Genomic DNA, 20,112 nt, shown 5'->3' on the forward strand with positions numbered 1-20,112 from the left:
CGCTCCCCAATCCCATTAATCAGCCCCCCGGAAACACTATCATTTAGAGGTGAAACCAACACATCGACAGCGGCACAGTAATTAATTACCTTAATTAGCAGGATATAAGGCTGATGGGGGCAATGCACTGACCACCTGAAGTACTGGCCAAACATTGGGTGCTGGATCCCAAACTGGCCAATCGCAGTGATTACAGCAGGCATGGATGGGCCAGTGAGACAGCGGATGGAAATGGACCAACTGCATGGGTACAGTCACCATCAGGTATGAGTGAAGACTCCCCGGAGCGAGGAAAAGCCGAGAAGAGCCCACAGTATCTCAGCTGGCGTGATTATCCCTTACACGCTAACGGCCCAAAGTGCTTAGTAAGGCCGGTAACCCCGGCACGCCACTCATTCCCACATCCCCTTCTGAGTCACGACATGGTCACGCGCCCCCGCCTCGGCTAGACAGTCCGTGACAGCCAGTTGCCCCCGAGTAACCGGATCCCTGCGCTGAGTTCTGCATACGGAGCAGCTGCTCGCCTTACCCAGGGGCCTTTATTTACACACAGTTACCCCCTCCCACCCTGATATCTCATCTACACACACTCCCGGGGGAATTGCAATTGGTCTTACTTTTTAATTGTTTGTGGTTTATGAATTATTGAGCTTGTCAGAGAGGGGTGGGCACAGGTCTGTAAATATCCCCCCCCCCCAGAAGAACAATGGGAAGGGAGCAAGATAGCAGCTCCCAGTAGGTATCAGAATAGCACTCACTAGTAAGAAATCCAAGTCCGGCTTGGGACTCCTCCAGTTACATGGGAGTAGGAGAAACAATAGGTTAGCTGAAAGCAGTTCTAATATGTAGCGCTGGCTCCTTCTGAAAGCTCAGACTCAGGCACACTTTACTGCTGCGCTGCAAGTTGGAGTGATATCCCCCTCCCCCCACCCCCAGCAGCCGATCAGCAGAACAATGGGAAGGGAGCAAGATAGCAGCTCCCAGTAGGTATCAGAATAGCACTCAATAGTAAGAAATCCAAGTCCGGCTTGGGACTCCTCCAGTTACATGGGAGTAGGAGAAACAATAGGTTAGCTGAAAGCAGTTCTAATGTGTAGCGCCGGCTCCTTCTGAAAGCTCAGACTGTTATGGTATCTCTCTGTACAGGCTATAAGCAAGCTCAGCAAATTAAAAGTACTCCAGAAAGGGTTAATGCTCTCTGATCCATATCATGTGAATGGAGCAGTGACCCACACAAACCTACTGTTAAATCCCATGCATTGCAGGAATTCCGCCCGGCTACAAACGGCACAAGGCTGCAGGCTGAGTTATACAGGGAACTGAGTATCACTCATGTATTATAAGGGATAATGTACCCCCTACTGTAAATGATAAGGATATTAGCAGTCACTGAGGGGTTCTGTGCCCCCCATATAAAGGCACAAGGCTGCAGGCTGAGTTATACAGGGAACTCTGAGTATCACTCATGTATTATAAGGGATAATGTACCCCCTACTGTAAATGATAAGGATATTAGCAGTCACTGAGGGGTTCTGTGCCCCCCATATAAAGGCACAAGGCTGCAGGCTGAGTTATACAGGGAACTCTGAGTATCACTCATGTATTATAAGGGATAATGTACCCCCTACTGTAAATGATAAGGATATTAGCAGTCACTGAGGGGTTCTGTGCCCCCCATATAAAGGCACAAGGCTGCAGTTATACAGGGAATGAGAATGGTAGAAGAACAACAAGACATTGTTAGGCAGCCGCTAAGGAAAGACAAAGGCAACACAGTTGCTACAATAACAGTAAGACAGACAGGCCCAGATATGCGGCGCTGCAGCTGAGAAGCAAACCAAGGCTGAGAGGAAACCTGGCAACTGCGTCTGTAAGAAAGTCATCGGTACCGACCCGGAGAGACACAGCGAGGCCTTAGAATTTTCAGGTACAGAAATAATGAAATGTGAATAAACTGCATTTCAGTTAACCTTTAGTATAATGTAGAGAGTGATATTGTGAAACAATTTGCAATTGGTCTTCATTTTTTTATTATTTGTTGTTTTTTAATTATTTCAATTTCTGTTCAGCAGCTCTCTATTTTGGAGTTTCAGCAGCTATCTGGTTGCCAGGGTCCAAATTACCTTAGCAACCAGGGAGTGGTTTGGATGAGAGGCTGATATATGAATAGGGGAGGGGCTGAATAGAAAGATAAGGAATAAAAAGTAACAATAACAATAAAACTGGAGCCTCACAGAGCAATAGGGTTTGGCTGCCGGGGTCAGTGACCCCCATTTGAAAGTTGAGTTCAAGAATAAGGCAATTAATTAAAAAAAAAAAGCGATAAATAATGAAGACCGTTCCCCCAGGGGCAGCGGTACAAAAAGAATAAGATTGTGCCAGGACAAACTAAAGCTGGTTCCCTGGCACCAATCAGACAGGAGCGCCCCCATTTGTTTAGGTGCGAGGATATTAATTGTGTTAATAAATCATGCCAAGCTCCCATTAATCAGCCAGTTCTAGGCCGGCTCCCATGCTGGGCTGCCTGAATGTCACCTGAGGGAGATCAGCGTAATAATCGGAGCATTTATAGGGCCACGCAAAGCATTCTGGGAGAAACGATTCCGAGTTCCAGGCACAATCTATCCGTTCCTTCGGCTTATACAGACGGGGGGTTTCTAAGGTGTGTGACCCACGGTAACCCCATGCTTTAGAGCTATAGGAGAGAAGGGAACACTGGGAACTGCAGGCAGGGGCAATAGTACAAACGCACAGGCACATACATATAGAAAAAGGCACACTGCTGTACATCTACTGACATTGGGTTGTTTATACAGAGGATCTCAGTGGACTGTGCAAAGGCTTTGCTCACTAAAGGGTCTGGGTCTAAAGCACCTAAAAATTGCTCGTTTGGAGCAAAATAATAAGTCAATGCGGTCCCAGAGCAACAAAAAAAAAATCAAGCCAGATATCAATCAGGGAGGGGCCTGTCGGAGGGCCCCACACACGGGCAGATAAGCTGGCGAGCTGGACTTAAAGGGGAAGTTCACCTTTTGGTAGTATGAGTGATATTGTGAGACAATTTGCGATTGGTCTTCATTTTTTTTTTATTATTTGTAGTTTTTTAATTATTTCAATTTTTGTTCAGCAGCTCTGCAGTTTGGAGTTTCAGCAGCTATCTGGTTGCTAGGGTCCAAATTACCTTAGCAACCAGAGAGTGGTTTGAATGAGAGACAGATATAGTATATTTTTACTATTTGTAGTTATTTCGTTTTCAGTTCAGGAGCTCTCCAGTTTGAGGTTTCAGCTGTTATATGGTTGCTAGGGTCCAAGTTACCTTAGCAACCAGGGAATGGCTTGAATGAGAGGCAGGTATATGAATAGGGGACGGGCTGAATAGAAAGATAAGTTATATAAAGTAACAATAACAATAAAACTGGAGCCTCACAGAGCAATAGGGTTTGGCTGCCGGGGTCAGTGACCCCCATTTGAGAGCTGCAAAGAGTCAGAAGAAGGCAAATAATTAATAAACTATAACAAATAAATAATGAAGACCAATTGAAAAGTTGCTAAGAATAGGTCATTCTATGACATACTTGATTCATCCAATCAACAGAGGTGATTTAAAGGGGAACTCCACCCAAACACAACGTAAGCTTTTGAAAACATAATTATCGTAACTGTGCAATATACATCAATTAAAAAATATTCAGCCCTTTTTCATGATGTTTAATGTAATAATCTGGTTCGGAACAGTTTCCCTAAGCCCCGCCCCCTGTTCCCCTGCTGATCTGGCTGCCTGCACCCTCCCAATCCCACAATCCCCTGCTGCACAGGTGATGTCAATAAGGAAAGCAACATTGTAGTGCAATGCATTGTGGGTAATGTAGTTCCTGCAGGCTGTCTGTAAGCTGTGGGGAAGTGGTTACAATCTGTAACATCAGTGTTTTAGTCCCTCCTCCCCTGGCAGAAAGAGATAAAAATGGGACAAGTTGCGGTTCCCCTTTAAATACTGTAACGTGTGAAAGGATGGAAAGCGTATTTCCGTGGGGGGGGGGGGGCAGCCTGTGCCAGGGGTATGTGATTACTGTACCGCCGAGGGGCCACTTTGGCCAGCGCTATTACAGGAGCGCCGCTGCTCTCAGGCTATAAATATATTCCGCTACCATAGAGCCGCCCCGGGAACCTACAATCATCGTACACAAACGGCGTTCAGAATTCCGACGAGGGACGGAGAACTTGCACCTATTTTCCCCGCAGGGGGGCAAGTCTGTGCCAGGGGTATGTTATTAACAACAGAACAACCGGGCTAAAAATACATTGCGGTTCTTTGGCTCTATACAGCACCGGAGTCCAAACCCGCCGGCCCTCGCTACACAATGGCGCCTATAATTAGCTGGCTCCGCCTTCAGCAATTCAGCTATAAAAGGGGAAAAACTGTCACCCTAAGAAATAATTCCAAAACCTTTTCTATCAGGTTAGTAGAGGAAAATAAACATTACTGACACTATATGAATTGTTTAATTTCTTTCCCCTTCAGTCTTGGAATTTACAGTCACAGCCAGGAGGCCGGCGCCATTTTGTGAACAATGTTATTAAGGCGGAGCTTTGTGTCCCTCCAAAATCTTAAGCATTTGCTATCCAGTAGATATCTAAGTAGTTGTAATTAAAAATCTGAGCTGTCAATCATATATTGCCTGCCCCGCCTCTATGCCGGAGGGCAGGCAATATATGATTGACAGCTCAGTTTTTTAAATACATTTATAACAGGTATGGATGATTTAATTAAAAAAATAATTCATTCAAGCATCCCTCAAGCAGAATAAATCATTTTTCTTTTGGAAGGACCCAAAAAAGCAGCTTTTTGAAGCTAGCTTGAAATTTTAGCCGTTACCTGGTTGCTAGGATCCAAATTACCTTAGCAACCAGAGAGTGGTCTCAATGAGAGATTGGTTTATGAATATATGAATAAGAGAGGAGCCTACTTTGCCTGCTTTATTTCTACATGAGTAATAGCCTAGAGCAGGGGACCTCAAACAAGGCCCCCCAAGGTCATTTACCCGGCCCCTGCCCCCACTGTGTCCTCACTCCTGGCTACTTGCCTAGGGTGAGGACGGGGGGGGGGGCGCAGTTTGCACAGGGCTAGTTCACGGTCCCTCAGAATGTTGGGGGGCTGAACTATAGGTAGTCCTCAAACTACGGCCCCCCAGCCCCTGCTGCACCCTCACTCCTGGCTACTTGCCTGGCAGGTAGTAGCCAGGGGTGAGGACGGGGGCTGTAGTTTGCATGGGTCCAGTTCACGGTCCCTCAGACTGTTGGGGGGGGGGGCAAACAATAGTTAGTCCTCAAACAACGGCCCCCCCGGCCCCAGCCCCCTCACTCCTGGATACTTGCCTGTCTGCCTCAGCAGACAGGTAGTAGCCAGGGGCGAGGATGGGGGGGGGGGGGCGCAGTTTGCACGGGCCAGTTCACAGTCCCTCAGACTGTTGGGGGGCTGAACTATAGTTAGTCCTCAAACTACGGCCCCTGCTGTGCCCTCACTCCTGGATACTCGCCTCAGTAGACAGGTAGTAGCCAGGGGCAAGGACACAGCGGGGGCATGGACGGGGGGCCATAGTTTGCACGGGGCCAGTTCACAGTCCCTCAGACTGTTGGGGGGCTGAACTATAGTTAGTCCTCAAACTATGGCCCCCCCGGCCCCAGCCCCCTCACTCCTGGCTACTTGCCTGGCTCCCTCAGCAGACAGGTAGTATGCAGGGGTGAGAATGCAGTGGGGGCATGGACGGGGGCCTGTAGTTTGCACATTGGTCCCTCAGACTGTTGGGGGGGGCCGAACTATAGTTAGTCCTCAAACTACGGCCCCCCGCCCCTGCTGCACCCTCACTCCTGGCTACTTGCCTGGCTCCCTCAGCATACAGGTGTAGCCAGGGGTGAGGGTGCAGCAGGGGCGGGGGGCCGTAGTTTGAGGACTAACTATAGTTCGGCCCCCCCCCAACAGTCTGAGGGACTGTGAACTGGCCCCGTGCAAACTGTGCCCCCCATCCATGCCCCTGCTGCGCCCTCACCCCTGGATACTACCTGTCTGCTGTTCACTATGGAGCTTGGCCAGACCATGGGGCATTTCTAAATGGCACTGCCCTAACCCGCTCCCTTTCCAAAGGCCGGAGGCCATGTTGGGCTGAGCCATACGGATCCGGCCATAATATAGAGGGGAAACGGTTAGAGATACAGAGCGGCTTTCTGCTTCCATAAAGCTATTTGTACAGGGATCCATAATCCTTTTCCCAGCACTGCCATCTGTTACACTTAGGAGGATTACTAGCACTTGTGTGTACCAGTGGGATAATGGCCACTGGGGAGTAGCAGTGGGCTACTGCTCAGCAGCGGCCGCTTGGATTGGATGTGGCTGCCACAGTTGACACAATGACGCTGACAGCCCGGGCTTCCTGTCCCTTATCATTCCCGCACCAAACAAGCCACAAATGGTGACAGGTTTCCCTGAACTCCGGCAGATAAGCCCCGGCACACAAGGAGTGGAGGAGCAGCCGGGCTCCCAGTGGTTTCACAGAGGTGGGGGCCGGCAAACTGACTCTCCTGTTCCATTAGGATGGCATCCCTTCCAGGAAAAGTGCCCTTACAAGCAGGCTGCTAGCCAAAGGCTACCCATAAGAGACACCCTAGCATTAGTTCTGAATAGGGTGGGAGTGGAAGGGACCAGGGGGAACCTCCTACTCCCATGTAACTGAAGGAGTCCCAAGCCGGACTTGGCTTTCTTACTATTGAGTGCTATTCTGATACCTACTGGGAGCTGCTATCTTGCTCCCTTCCCATTGTTCTGCTGATCGGCTGCTGGGGGGAAGGGGGGGGGATATCACTCCAACTTGCAGCGCAGCAGTAAAGTGTGCCTGAATCTGAGCTTTCAGCCAGCGCTACACATTAGAACTGCTTTCAGCTAACCTATTGTTTCCCCTACTCCCATGTAACTGGAGGAGTCCCAAGCCGGACTTGGATTTCTTACTATTGAGTGCTATTCTGATACCTACTGGGAGCTGCTATCTTGCTCCCTTCCCATTGTTCTGCTGATCGGCTGCTGGGGATGAGGGGATATCACTCCAACTTGCAGCGCAGCAGTAAAGTGTGCCTGAGTCTGAGCTTTCAGAAGGAGCCAGCACTACACATTAGAACTGCTTTCAGCTAACCTATTGTTTCTCCTACTCCCATGTAACTGGAGGAGTCCCAAGCCGGACTTGGATTTCTTACTATTGAGTGCTATTCTGATACCTACTGGGAGCTGCTATCTTGCTCCCTTCCCATTGTTCTGCTGATCGGCTGCTGGGGGGGGAGGGGATATCACTCCAACTTGCAGCGCAGCAGTAAAGTGTGTTCCATTAGGATGCCAGTCCTTCCAGGAAAAGTGCCCTAACAAGCAGGCTGCTAGCCAAAGGCTACCCAGAACAGACGCCCTAGCATTAGTTCTGAATAGGGTGGGAGTGGAAGGGACCAGGGGAAACCTACAGAGCCCGGCCAGAATACACGGCTGGCAGTACGCTGGCACTCTGGGCCCGACAATGGCAACATTGTGTAGCAATTGGCCTGTGCCCCATTCAGCTACTAATTACACACAGCGTGGCACACAGAATATTCTGGGCAAAGCCATAAAGATGACTGTGTAAACCCAGTATAAAGGCCAGCGAGGGGGAGATTTGGTGAAAATGCCTGTTTCACTTTTTGTTTGGAGTTTTTAGCAGTTATCTGGTTGCTAGGGTCCAAAGTACCTTAACAACCAGGGAGTGGTTTGGATGAGACACTGGTATATGAACAGGAGAGGGACCTGGATAAAAAATAAGTTATAAAGAGTAACAATAACAATAAAACTGGAGCCTCACGGAGCAAAATGTCTTTGGCGGTCAGTGAAGACCAATTGAAAAGTTGCTTCCAATTGGCCATTCTATAACATACTAAGAGTTAACTCATATGTGGCCCACCCCTGTAAAACTCGTCTTAACAATCCAGCAGCCATGTAAACACTGGGGCGGGAGGGAAGGGCCCGGAACTGGGGGTAGGTGAAAGGAGAGGCACTTACCCGGCGTTTCCCTTTAAAGAGAAAGCAATGACTATTTCCCCCTATTGCACAGATCAGTCTCCGTGGGAGATAAGCCCAACAGCGCCGGTTCTGTACTAATCACATGCACAGATCAACCGACACAAACCCATCAGCGCTCTAGTTTCCCTTCATGAGATGCTGTCAGGGGATTAGCCTACATTATAGGCCTAGCCCGCCAATGAGCCCTTCCCACATTACTATCAATGTATCACTGGGGCAAGTCTGAGCCCACAGTCTATACGGCCTGGGGGCAACTGGCAAATCCCCCCCTGCGCCGCCCAAATCAACTCTCATACCTCACATTCAGGGTTCAGCTGTAACATTTCAAAATGGTATCTGAAGAGACACATGTAACTGGAGGAGTCCCAAGCCGGACTTGGATTTCTTACTATTGAGTGCTATTCTGATACCTACTGGGAGCTGCTATCTTGCTCCCTTCCCATTGTTCTGCTGATCGGCTGCTGGGGGTGAGGGGGGGGGGATATCACTCCAACTTGCAGCGCAGCAGTAAAGTGTGCCTGAGTCTGAGCTTTCAGCCAGCGCTACACATTAGAACTGATTTCAGCTAACCTATTGTTTCTCCTACTCCCATGTAACTGGAGGAGTCCCAAGCCGGACTTGGCTTTCTTACTATTGAGTGCTATTCTGATACCTACTGGGAGCTGCTATCTTGCTCCCTTCCCATTGTTCTGCTGATCGGCTGCTGGGGGTGAGGGGGGGGGGGGATATCACTCCAACTTGCAGCGCAGCAGTAAAGTGTGCCTGAGTCTGAGCTTTCAGAAGGAGCCAGGCGCTACACATTAGAACTGCTTTCAGCTAACCTATTGTTTCTTTGTTTTTTTTATTTATTTTACTTTTTGTTCCACAGCTCTCCAGTTTGGAATTCCAACGGTTATCTGGTTGCTAAGGTCCAGTTTACCTTAGTAACCAGAGTGGTTTGAGAGAGTGACTGATATATGAATAGGGGAGGGGCTGAATAGAAAGATAAGTAATAAAAAGTAACAATAACAATAAAACTGGAGCCTCAAAGAACCAAAATTTTTTTGGCTGCCGGGGTCAGTGACCCCCATTTGAAAGCTGGAAAAAGGAGGCAAATAATTCAAAAACTATAAGAAATAATGAAGACCAATTAAAAAGTTGGGTCCAGCTAGGGTCCAAATTACCTTAGCAGCCTAAAGGACAGTCACAGCCCACCCCTTCAACCCTACATTAGAAGCTTGCTGCAGACTGCAGTGATACCGGCACAGCCATGCATTACCCGCTCTACATTGCTACTTTTCTCCCCTATTGCCCCTTCCTGGGCAGATATCCCCCGGTCTCTATGCAGCGCAGGCATCTGGTTTATTGTGTACTTATGTGCGCTCCCACGAGCACAGAACAAACAGTCATTTTCCCTTTCCTTCCTGAGCGCGGCAGGAACCGCTCCTCTCGCACGTCCTTTGCATTAATCTCTCTCGGAGAGACTCCAGAATATATCCTGGAATTGCTCTGCCATTTTCCTTCCCCTCACTAACTTATAATATTAATTTCCGCCTTCCTCTGGATCAACTGGCAGTTAGGCAGGTTATATATAGGCATTACGGTTGAACGTGATGGACGTATGTCTTTTTTCAACCCAACTTACTATGTTAATCATCTCACAGACTTGCCCAACTGCCCCCGCACCTTCCAATTTCCTACCCCGACTGCTGCAAAGATAGGGCATAACTACCTGGGCAGGCCCACTGGGCACACACCCCCCCCCTCACTGGGGAGGGGGGCACATAATTATTGGCCTTCGGTCGGCCCTACAGCATAGGCGTCATCGAGAACTGTATCAACAAGCCCCAATCTGCCAGAAAATCAAACCCGCCCAATCAAAATCTGCCCAACTTTAGGCCACATATCGGTCAGGTAGGCCTGTCGGGGGTGTCCATACAGATAAGCTGCGTTATCGGTAATCGGCAGCTGAAATCTGCACCATTACAGGCATGGGATCCCTTATCTGGAAACCCATTATCCAGAAAGCTCTGAATTAGGAGAAGGCCATCTCCCATAGACTTCATTATAATCAAATAATTCAAATTTTTGCAAAATGATCTCCAGTTTGGAATTTCAGCAGTTATCTGGTTGCCAGGGTCCAAATTATCTTAGCGACCACAGGCACTGGTTTGAATGAAAAAATATTCCAATAACATTTTTTTGGGTTCGGACGAACCCCCCCCCACCCACCCCCGATGGGCCGAATACCAAACTGAACCGAAAAATTCCCACCCCCCCCTAACACTTAACTAGGATTTGGATTCGGTTCGGCCAGGACCGTGGATTCGGCCAAAACCGAACCCTGCCAAAAAAGGCCGAATACAAAACCGAATCCTGGATTCGGTGCATCCTTACTCCATTGTAATCACATTATTCACATTTTTACAAAATGATCTCCAGTTTGTAATTTCAGCACTTATCTGGTTGCCAGGGTCCAAGTTACCTTAGCAACCAGGGAGTGGTTCGGATGAGAGACTGGTATATGAATAGGGGAGGGGCTGAATAGAAAGATAAGGAATAAAAAGTAACAATAACAATAAAACTGGAGCCTCACAGAGCAATAGGGTTTGGCTGCCGGGGTCAGTGACCCCCATTTGAAAGCTGCAAAGAGGCAGGAGAAGAAGGGAAATAATTCAAAAACTATAAAAAAATAAAGACCAATTGAAAAGTTGCTAGGAATAGGCCATTCTATAACATACTAAACGTTAACTGAACGGTGAACCAAATTAAGGAAAGACCCCTTATCCGGAAAACCCCAGGCCCAAGCAGTCTGGATAACAGGTCTCATACCGTTTATAAGAATAAACTCAACGTTGTGGTGAATCCAGTCATTTCCTCGACTGGTTTATTGCATAATAATTTACACAACTGAGTAATATAAGGAAGTTACACAATAACAATTAGGAGACAAAACAAAGGTGAAATTCTGCAAGGTTGCTAAAACTGAAAGGCCTGATGCCCTTATTGCCCGGGGGGGGGGGGGGCGGCTGTAGGGAACTGCCCCCTCTTATTTCCTTTCCCCTAACATACAACAGGGGCAAATGATCTGTACCAATAACTAGGGATGCACCAAATCCACAATTTTACGATCCGGCCGGACCACTTAGCGAAAGATTTGGGGGGGGGGGGGTAACCGAACCGAATCTGAATTTGCATATGCAGATTAGGACAAGGGCGGGCTAAAGAGCGTAGTGGGAATCTTTCAACTTCCGTGTTTGACAAAAAGTCACATGATTTAAAGGAGAAGGAAAGGCATCTTGGCATTTTATTGCCAATAGATTAGCCACATTAGTACAATCTAGAACCCTATATTCTGCAGAAAGCTTTCCCATACCTGGGTAATCAGACCTAGAAGTTCCCTCTGTTTGTTTAAGATAGCAGCTGCCATTTTAGCTTGGTCTCAGTAGCTTCCTGCTGCAGCTCTGGCTGCTGGTAGCTCAGATTACAGCAGAGAGGGGAGGGGGAGAGAGAAACAAACTGAGCAGACTCGTGCCCATGCCCTGAAGGATTTTTCAGAGAGAGAAGGAAGTCTGATACAGAAGAACACGTGTACACAAAAGACGACAAGAAATCCTGTGTTTCTTTCGATAGATGTGAGTGCTTATGGCTGTATTTACTTAAAGCTTACTTCGTTTTTACCTTTCCTTCTCCTGAAAAAGGCGAACTTGGGTGAATCCCGACCCGAATAACTAGGTTAACGCCTCAAGCACCGCAGAAGACTCAAACTGAGACTACATTATTTTCAGCAACATCTTTGCTCCATGGATATGAGCTCGTTCATTGGGCAGGATGAAACGTCCAATGAAAGAAGCGACTGTCCGGCAGCAGTGAAGCATGCTGGGAAACCCTGACCAAGAACGGCTCGGATTGTTCCGTCTTTTTTTTCCCCATTAGGATATTTGGTAAATGGAGACGCTCCCATACAGAAAGCGCCGCAGCCCTCCGACCTTAGGTGGTCTCGAGTTACAGCGCCGCCGGGATGCCAAACAAAAGCGCCCATCTGTAGAGCGGAAAGGTAGGAACAATAACAGACAAAGGAGCGGGATCAAACAGCAGTCTCTAGTCGCGAGAAGCAGGGGCGATGGGCTGAAAATTGACTCTAAATGCCTCACTATGGAAACGGAAGTTTTCTAAAGAACCGTCAGCGCTATTATGCCGGGGGAGAGTCTTTTTCGTGCAAGTAGAACACAATCAGAGTAGCAACGAGGCCCGTAATTGGGCAATTTCTGATTGGGTGGCAGCATTGCTTAGCAACAGCCCCAGCTCACTTACTATGGGCACATGGTCGGGCTGGGGGGTGAAGGGCCCACTGGGGCCTGCGCCCATAGCCTCCCCCCCCGGAGGGGCCCCCCTAACCCACCTCACAGGGTCCCCCACCCGACATCCTTCCCCGAGCGCGTAAATTTAACCCGTCGGGACAGTGGAAAGCGCCGCAAGGGTCGGTCTGAGCCGCCAGGGCCCACCGGGATTTTTCCCGGTGTCCCGGCGGCCCAGTCCGACCCTGTATGGGCATGTGACATAGGATCATGTGAAGTAGGATCATAGAGGAAGCCACCAATCTTACATCAGACTTGCTCATTATACTCATGTGTCTGACCCAACATGGCCGCCTGCACGAGAAACCTCTAGTGCTCGCTAGGAGCATTTTCTGGCCTAAAAATTATTGTTTCCCCCAACAAGTGTGTGTTCCATTAGCCCAAACTCCCACGGGGAAAAACAACTTCACTGTGATTGGTACCCTTTAAAGGCCCTGGTATAGGTGAGTTGCAATCTAAAGGGGGTCATACACGTTAAGATGCGCTCGTTTTGGCGAGGTCGCCAAGCGAGCGGATCTTCTCCTGGGCGATATCGGGTGAATATAGGCTAACACGGGGCGATAAGCTGCCGAACCTGTCTAAGGGCCTGATATCGGCAGCTACAACCAGCCCGTGTATGGCCGCCTTAAGACTTTACACTTGTAGCTTCCTAGCAACAAATGGCCCCCATTGTTGGCAACAGGAATCAAGTGGAAACACCAGGCCCCTAAAGGGATCATTCTCTGTGCCCAGTAAAACTTTAAAGGTGAAGGAATGGGGGGGGGGGGGTGCCAAAATGTTAGGTACCCCTCAGTGATTGTACCTTCCCTTTTCATTTAAAGGCACTAAGCACAGATCTTATTGGCGGCCCACCCCAGAGGCAAGAGATTAAATATGACAGCGCAGTAAAATGCTTAGCTCTCACACGGAGGCAGGGGCAGCCAAGCTCGAAATGAATAAAAACTGCCCCTGGGTCAGGTGATCCCCACAATACCAAATAAACTGATGCTAGCAGAATGTTGCAGAAACTATTCATCTGTACAAAACATAATAGCCTGACTAAACAAGCAAAATCCCTCCCACAGTCACTACCGCGTTTGTAAGTGGCCGAAACAGGTCGCGCTAAAGCTCCCACAACTTGGGCGATTGTCCGACCCTCGGGTTTCCGCTCAAGCTGCTCATCGCTAAGGAGAATCTCCTGCAGTTGTGCCGTCACTTTGTTGCCTGGAAACGCAGACTGTCATGTTTCCAGGCAACAACTTTTAAACCCCCAAGTACGGGTTTAGGTGAATTCAAACTTCAAGCAGGGCCCCCCCCCTCTTTTTAGCGATGTAATAGTACTGACCCCTCCCCTACAGCGGCTGATCCCGCCTACATATGCAGAACCTGAAGCAGATAAGGACTTCGGGCTAGGCTGAGATTGAAAAATACCTGACCCGCTTCTCACTAGTTCTCTTCCAAGTTAACAGGGGCAGTTTCAGGCCCTTAGCCCCACGTTTTAACTAGTTAATCTTCCCTTTGCCAGATCCTCCTTGCAAACACCATGTCCTTCTTATTGGCAGAGGAATAAGAGCAAACCCTTGACCAACGACCACCAAGCTCAGTCATGGTTTATATAGTCAATAAAGTACCCCCTATTGTAAAATATAAGGATACTATAAGTCCCCGAGGAGTTCCTTATAATATATAGTCAATAAAGTACCCCCTATTGTAAAATATAAGGATATTATAAGTCCCCGAGGAGTTCCTTATAATATATAGTGAATAAAGTGCCCCCTATTGTAACATATAGGGATATTATAAGCCCCCGAGGAGTTCCTTATAATATATAGTGAATAAAGTGCCCCCTATTGTAACATATAGGGATATTATAAGCCCCCGAGGAGTTCCTTATAATATATAGTGAATAAAGTGCCCCCTATTGTAACATATAGGGATATTATAAGACCCCGAGGAGTTCCTTATAATATATAGTGAATAAAGTGCCCCCTATTGTAACATATAGGGATATTATAAACCACCGGGGAGTTCCTTATAATATATAGTGAATAAAGTGCCCCCTATTGTAACATATAGGGATATTATAAGCCCCCGAGGAGTTCCCTATAATATATAGTGAATAAAGTGCCCCCTATTGTAACATATAGGGATATTATAAACCACCGGGGAGTTCCTTATAATATATAGTGAATAAAGTGCCCCCTATTGTAACATATAGGGATATTATAAGCCCCCGAGGAGTTCCTTATAATATATAGTGAATAAAGTGCCCCCTATTGTAACATATAGGGATATTATAAGCCCCCGAGGAGTTCCCTATAATATATAGTGAATAAAGTGCCCCCTATTGTAACATATAGGGATATTATAAACCACCAGGGAGTTCCTTATAATATATAGTGAATAAAGTGCCCCCTATTGTAACATATAGGGATATTATAAGCCCCCAAGGAGTTCCTTATAATATATAGTGAATAAAGTGCCCCCTATTGTAACATATAGGGATATTATAAGCCCCCGAGGAGTTCCTTAAAATATATAGTGAATAAAGTACCCCCTATTGTAACATATAGGGATATTATAAGTCCCCGAGGAGTTCCTTATAATATATAGTGAATAAAGTGCCCCCTATTGTAACATATAGGGATATTATAAGCCCCCGAGGAGTTCCTTATAATATATAGTGAATAAAGTGCCCCCTATTGTAACATATAAGGACATTATAAACCACCGGGGAGTTCCATGACCATATATACAAGTCATGGAACTCCGAGGTGACTTCCAATATCCTTATATTTCACAACAGGGGGCGCTTTATTATAATATACAAGTTTAAGCGAGTCATGTGGTAGAAATGACATCCGACTATAACACACTTAGCACCGTGTATATATATATATATATATATATATATATATATATATATATATATATAATTAACAGCCTGGTTCCATAGGGAAATTACCAAACTGTCTATAATATACATATAAAGTGCCTGCTAGTATGACTGAACCAAAGCACCAACACAAGATCATTATAACTCTTTTATTGATAAGAACCGGAACTCTGGGTAATTAAAGAGAGCAACACACCATTGATACCATCGCACAAGGGGCCAAAGGTTGCTGCAGTGGAAGGGACCGACTGTGCCCGAAGCAACTGCCCTTTTATTAAATCGAACCTGGGGCGTGATTCTCCTCCATTTCTTCCATTTGATTAAGCAGTGCCTTTACTTGCCCTTTAAAATGCCAATAAGCAGGCCTCTGTTGAAAACCTTTATATAAGATAAACCGGAGAAGGGGGTACCCAGAAACAAAAGTAATGATATCAGCAAAGCTGCCTCTGCAGGGGGTCACTGGCCCCCTAGCAACGAGAAAACAAGACCCCCCAGCACCCTAGCAACAGCAGAAAAGAAAGGCAAATCCTATAAACACCAACTGCAAAGGTGCTCAGAACACTTTCTCCCACAGCACAGCTGGTGGGATGGGGAGAGTTGTAGTTTGGTTAGATCCAATGCCCGTGCCTTTGGTGTTACTAGGTGAACTCCCAATAAGGCAGCGGCCTATGACATCATCGATTACCGAGTATATTTAACCCCTTCAGTGCATTTCTCCCCACACATGCCCGAATCGTTCCCCCCCCCCCCCTTACCCTTAGCGCAGACAGGTCGATGTCATCCAAACTCCGAGCCGGTGGGTCCGACGCCATGATGTCAGGCGTGTGGGTGCGTGACGTCACAGTGCGCACAGGTGAGTGGGGTCACATGGGTCGCTCACGACATGTACGCTGCAAACACACACACACATGCACCCTAACACACAGAGAGGGGGGGGGGTACAGACGCTGCAGCCACACCAACCTGAGGGGGGGGGGATAGATACGCCTGCAGCCGCCGCAACACTAAATGGGACTCATCACACACACTGCAGCTCACAATTCATACGCTCAGTGCTGTAGGCACAGTTACAGGCATTGTGGGTGAAACACACACAAACTGCAGTGAGTCACATGCTGCAGAGCAAACCAAATCCAACCCCCCCCCCCACACACACACAGACACACACACAAAAGTACAGACACCCACACTAGAGACCCGCAGCGCCCGCACACAATCCCACGCCGCCGCCGCCGCCAAGGCTCTCAATGTACAATATACACGGCACAATGCAGCAGTTACACTCCCACTACACCCACTCAGTCACACCCACGGCCTGCAGGGTGACACAGACCTACAGCAATGAGATGCACAGCCCTGAGCCCTGCCAAACACCCACTCAGCACCCACACCAACTGTCAGCTCCAATGCACCCTGACTGGGGGCCACTCACAGCCAGCAAGGGCCACAGACCTGTATGTCAACAACTACAGGGCCCTGACCAACCACTAGGCACTGTGGCACCCACACATACACCCCACTCACCCTGCCCACTCACTAACAACAAGCACTCACATACCCACAATGCAATCACAGCCACTCAGCACTCACACTGCCACAGACACGCCCACCACACTAACCTCCCACTCAGGTGCGCACACACCACCCCAACTCCCACTCAGAGGGGACACACCACCCCAACTCCCACTCAGAGGGGACACACCACCCCAACTCCCACTCAGAGGGGACACAGGTAGACAATGCGTTCTCCCCCGTCACAACACTTGGTATCTCCCTTCTGCAGCCGAAGTCTATAGATCCAGGTCAAGTTCAATCCTAAAAGGGGGGGGGGGTGTTGCGCTCCCCACAGTTCTCTGTGGTACGTATGCCACTCCCCTCCTTCACGCAGGTCCGTTTACTGGGGGGGGGGCAGATCTTTCACACGTTTCTTCTCTCACTTTGCCCGTGGAAAATCCGCCCCGCTACCGAGGCCGCACCTGAGCCGCGTAACGAGCGCTGGAGTCCGAGCGCTGCACCTGGGAGTATCCCGCACATAAGCCCGCCTCCGGCGATTGGCGGAGGGATCAATCACGTGACTCTCAACCGCAGTGAGAACACAGAGCAGCACCTGAGGCATAGAAGGGAAGGCTGAGTCTGTCAGAAAAGAGGCGGGGCGGGCCGAAGACACCTGGGCGGGGTTTATGCGGCTTCTGAAGGCTGGGTGGGGTTTCCCGGAGCGTCAGAACATGACAGAACTAGAGGGCGTGGCCCTTGCGGCTTGGGAGTTGAGTAGCGGCCATTTTGGAAGATGGCAAAGATGTTTCAAACTAGTATATAGGCGGCTTTTACTTAATTTGTAGTGGTGTAGGTTATTGAATACAAGAAAGGAGGCGGGGAAAACTGCCATTGGTCTAACTTGGGTCCTAGAGAAGTCTGAAGATCAGTATAGGTCTTCACTGGACTGGTTACTCTTTGGTGGAGACATTTTCTTATAAACCTGTTGGACTTTTTCTCTTATAAATAAGCCGCCATATAAATAGGGTCCCCCACCCCATCAGCTGTCAACTCCCCCTATTCTCCCGCTCCCCAGCAGCATTCTCCAGATTTTCAGTCTCACAAATTATTGTGGTGAATTTGGGGTGTTTGGTCACGTCATGTGATGCATTTGCGCACAGCGCCAGGTTTCTAATCTGGGCCCCCCGAGACTGCCCCCCATTTGTCAGGTAATTAATGCATAATGGTGCAACGTGTTCGCTAGTGAGGTGTGGGCCGGCCCAAAAGCCGCCGGTCGCCATGTTCAAGTTGGGAGCTATGGGGTATATTTATCAAAGAGTGCAGTTAGAGCTCACTACAGTCCACTAGAGTGAAATTCCGCCACTCTCCATTTATTTCTATGGAGGATTTATCAGTGAGTGAAAGTGAAAGTTCACCCTAGGACAGGGCTGGGCAAACTTTTTGGACACATTTACTCACCCCCGGGCCGGACCGGGCCAGGGCGGGCCTCCTTCTCTCTTTAATTCCGGCACGCCAATGAAACCAAGTCTCGCGTGATGAGACTTGGCGTCGTCGGCGGGCCGGATTAAAAAGGCAAAGGGGCCGGATGTGGCCCGCGGGCCGTAGTTTGCCCACCCCTGCCCTAGGATGAAGGCCATAGAAATGAATGGAGGGTGGTGGAATTTCACTCTAGTGAGCTCTAATTTCACTCTGATAATATACCCCTGTCACATGGGGGTCACATGGGGCTGGGAGTGGAAAGTAGGGATGTAGCGAACCTCAAAAAATAAGTTCGCGTTTGCGAACTTACGCCAAAAAGCGCGAATATTCGCAAACTTTGCGAACCCCATAGACTTCAATGGGAAGGCGAACTTTAAAACCTAGAAAAGCCATTTCTGGCCAGAAAACTGATTTTAAAGTTGTTTAAAGGGTGCCGCGACCTGGACAGTGGCATGCAGGAGGGGGATCAAGGGCAAAAACTTCTCTGAAAAATACTTTGTTGACACAGCGGTGCATAAAACCGCAAAGGCAGCTGGCAGACCTAGCGGAAATACGTGGCGTTTTTTGCTATTTCGCACTATTAGTACCATGGAAACGGGATTTGCTTACACCAGTACTAGGCTGAAAAACGCCATGTGTGGCTTGTGCGGCGTTTTTACGCCGAGAAATAACGCAGCGGAAAAAAACAATAGCGGCGAACCCAAATTGCGAACATATGCAAAAAGTTTGCAAACTTCCAAACACCCGATGTTCGCGCGAATTAGTTCGCCGGCGAACAGTTCGCTACACCTCTAGTGGAAAGATGTGTCACCTCTATACGGACTGTTATCCAAAGCTTGTGCCCTGGCTACCAATCCCAGGCTGGCAGAACAATACCCGCGGTGTTCCCATCATAAAATGATCATATAGTACTTTCACCCCATTCAATAAAAGACATATGAATGGACGCGGCCGGCGTGGGCACCTGCATGGCCAATGGGACGGGAGCCCCGGTGGGCCCTGCACCCCCCAGTCCGACCCTGATTTAGTTTACTTCAGTGGTTCTCAACCTTCCTAATGCCGCGCCCCTTTAATACAGTTCCTCATGTTGTGGTGACCCCCAACCATAAAATTATTCCTAAGACCATCGGAAATATGTGTTTTCTGGGTCGTTCGACCCCCAAAGGTGCCCCGACCCACAGGTTGAGAACCACTGGTTTACTTTGTCTGATATATTTCATTAATATTTTGAATCTGTTTAACATGTGCTAAAGGACATCTGTAGAGGTTAGGGAATTCGCTGAAGCCATAAGGTGCCATAAGAGATAAACTTTCAACTATACATCCGGGGGTGATTTTTGACATTAATACCCTGTGTTGTATTACAGACGTCTTTATTTTTTCTCCTAATACGTCTGAACTGAACGTTGACAGATAAAGCTTGACCATTGTCAAACTGTGGTGTATGGTGCCCACTGGGGCTCATCACCCAAGGGCCCAACATTCCTCAGTCATGGAGATCCACCACATTGCCCCACTGCATACCCCTTGTGGCCCCAACAATCCCCCAGGCAGGCAGCAGGTATGGGGTGGAGTAGCCCACAGGGATTTGTCCCGAGGGAGGGGGGAGGGAGTCCCAAGGGAGGGAGAGGGGAGGGAGTTCTTACCATTCTGGTGGGAGGGGGGAGCAGGAGAGGTGGAGAGAACTTCGCAGACTCTGGCCCCGGGAATTAAGGATGTTTCCGAGAGAGGAAGTCAGACACTGGAACATCATGTTTACAAAAAAAAGAGACAAGAAATCCTGTGTTTCTTTTGATAGAGGACAACATTATTGTAAGTGCTGTATTTATATAGACCTTTCTAAT

General features: G+C 48.4%; 1 protein-coding gene across 9 annotated transcripts in view; it reads right to left on the reverse strand.

The window, feature by feature from the left end:
* The window catches only part of mink1 (misshapen-like kinase 1), a 62,399-nt gene extending 44,943 nt beyond the window's left edge, over positions 1-17,456 (reverse strand). For 5 of the 9 annotated variants that reach the window (XM_031898082.1, XM_031898080.1, XM_031898079.1 and 2 more), the window contains exon 1: positions 16,051-17,455. In XM_031898082.1, the coding sequence (XP_031753942.1) occupies positions 16,051-16,107 (57 nt within the window). In that variant the 5' untranslated portion in view covers positions 16,108-17,455. 9 annotated transcript variants of the gene reach the window in all.
* Positions 17,457-20,112: the final 2,656 nt, after the last annotated feature.

This window comes from Xenopus tropicalis, chromosome 3, assembly GCF_000004195.4.
Source record: "Xenopus tropicalis strain Nigerian chromosome 3, UCB_Xtro_10.0, whole genome shotgun sequence".
In the NCBI taxonomy this organism is placed as follows: Eukaryota; Metazoa; Chordata; class Amphibia; order Anura; family Pipidae; genus Xenopus; species Xenopus tropicalis.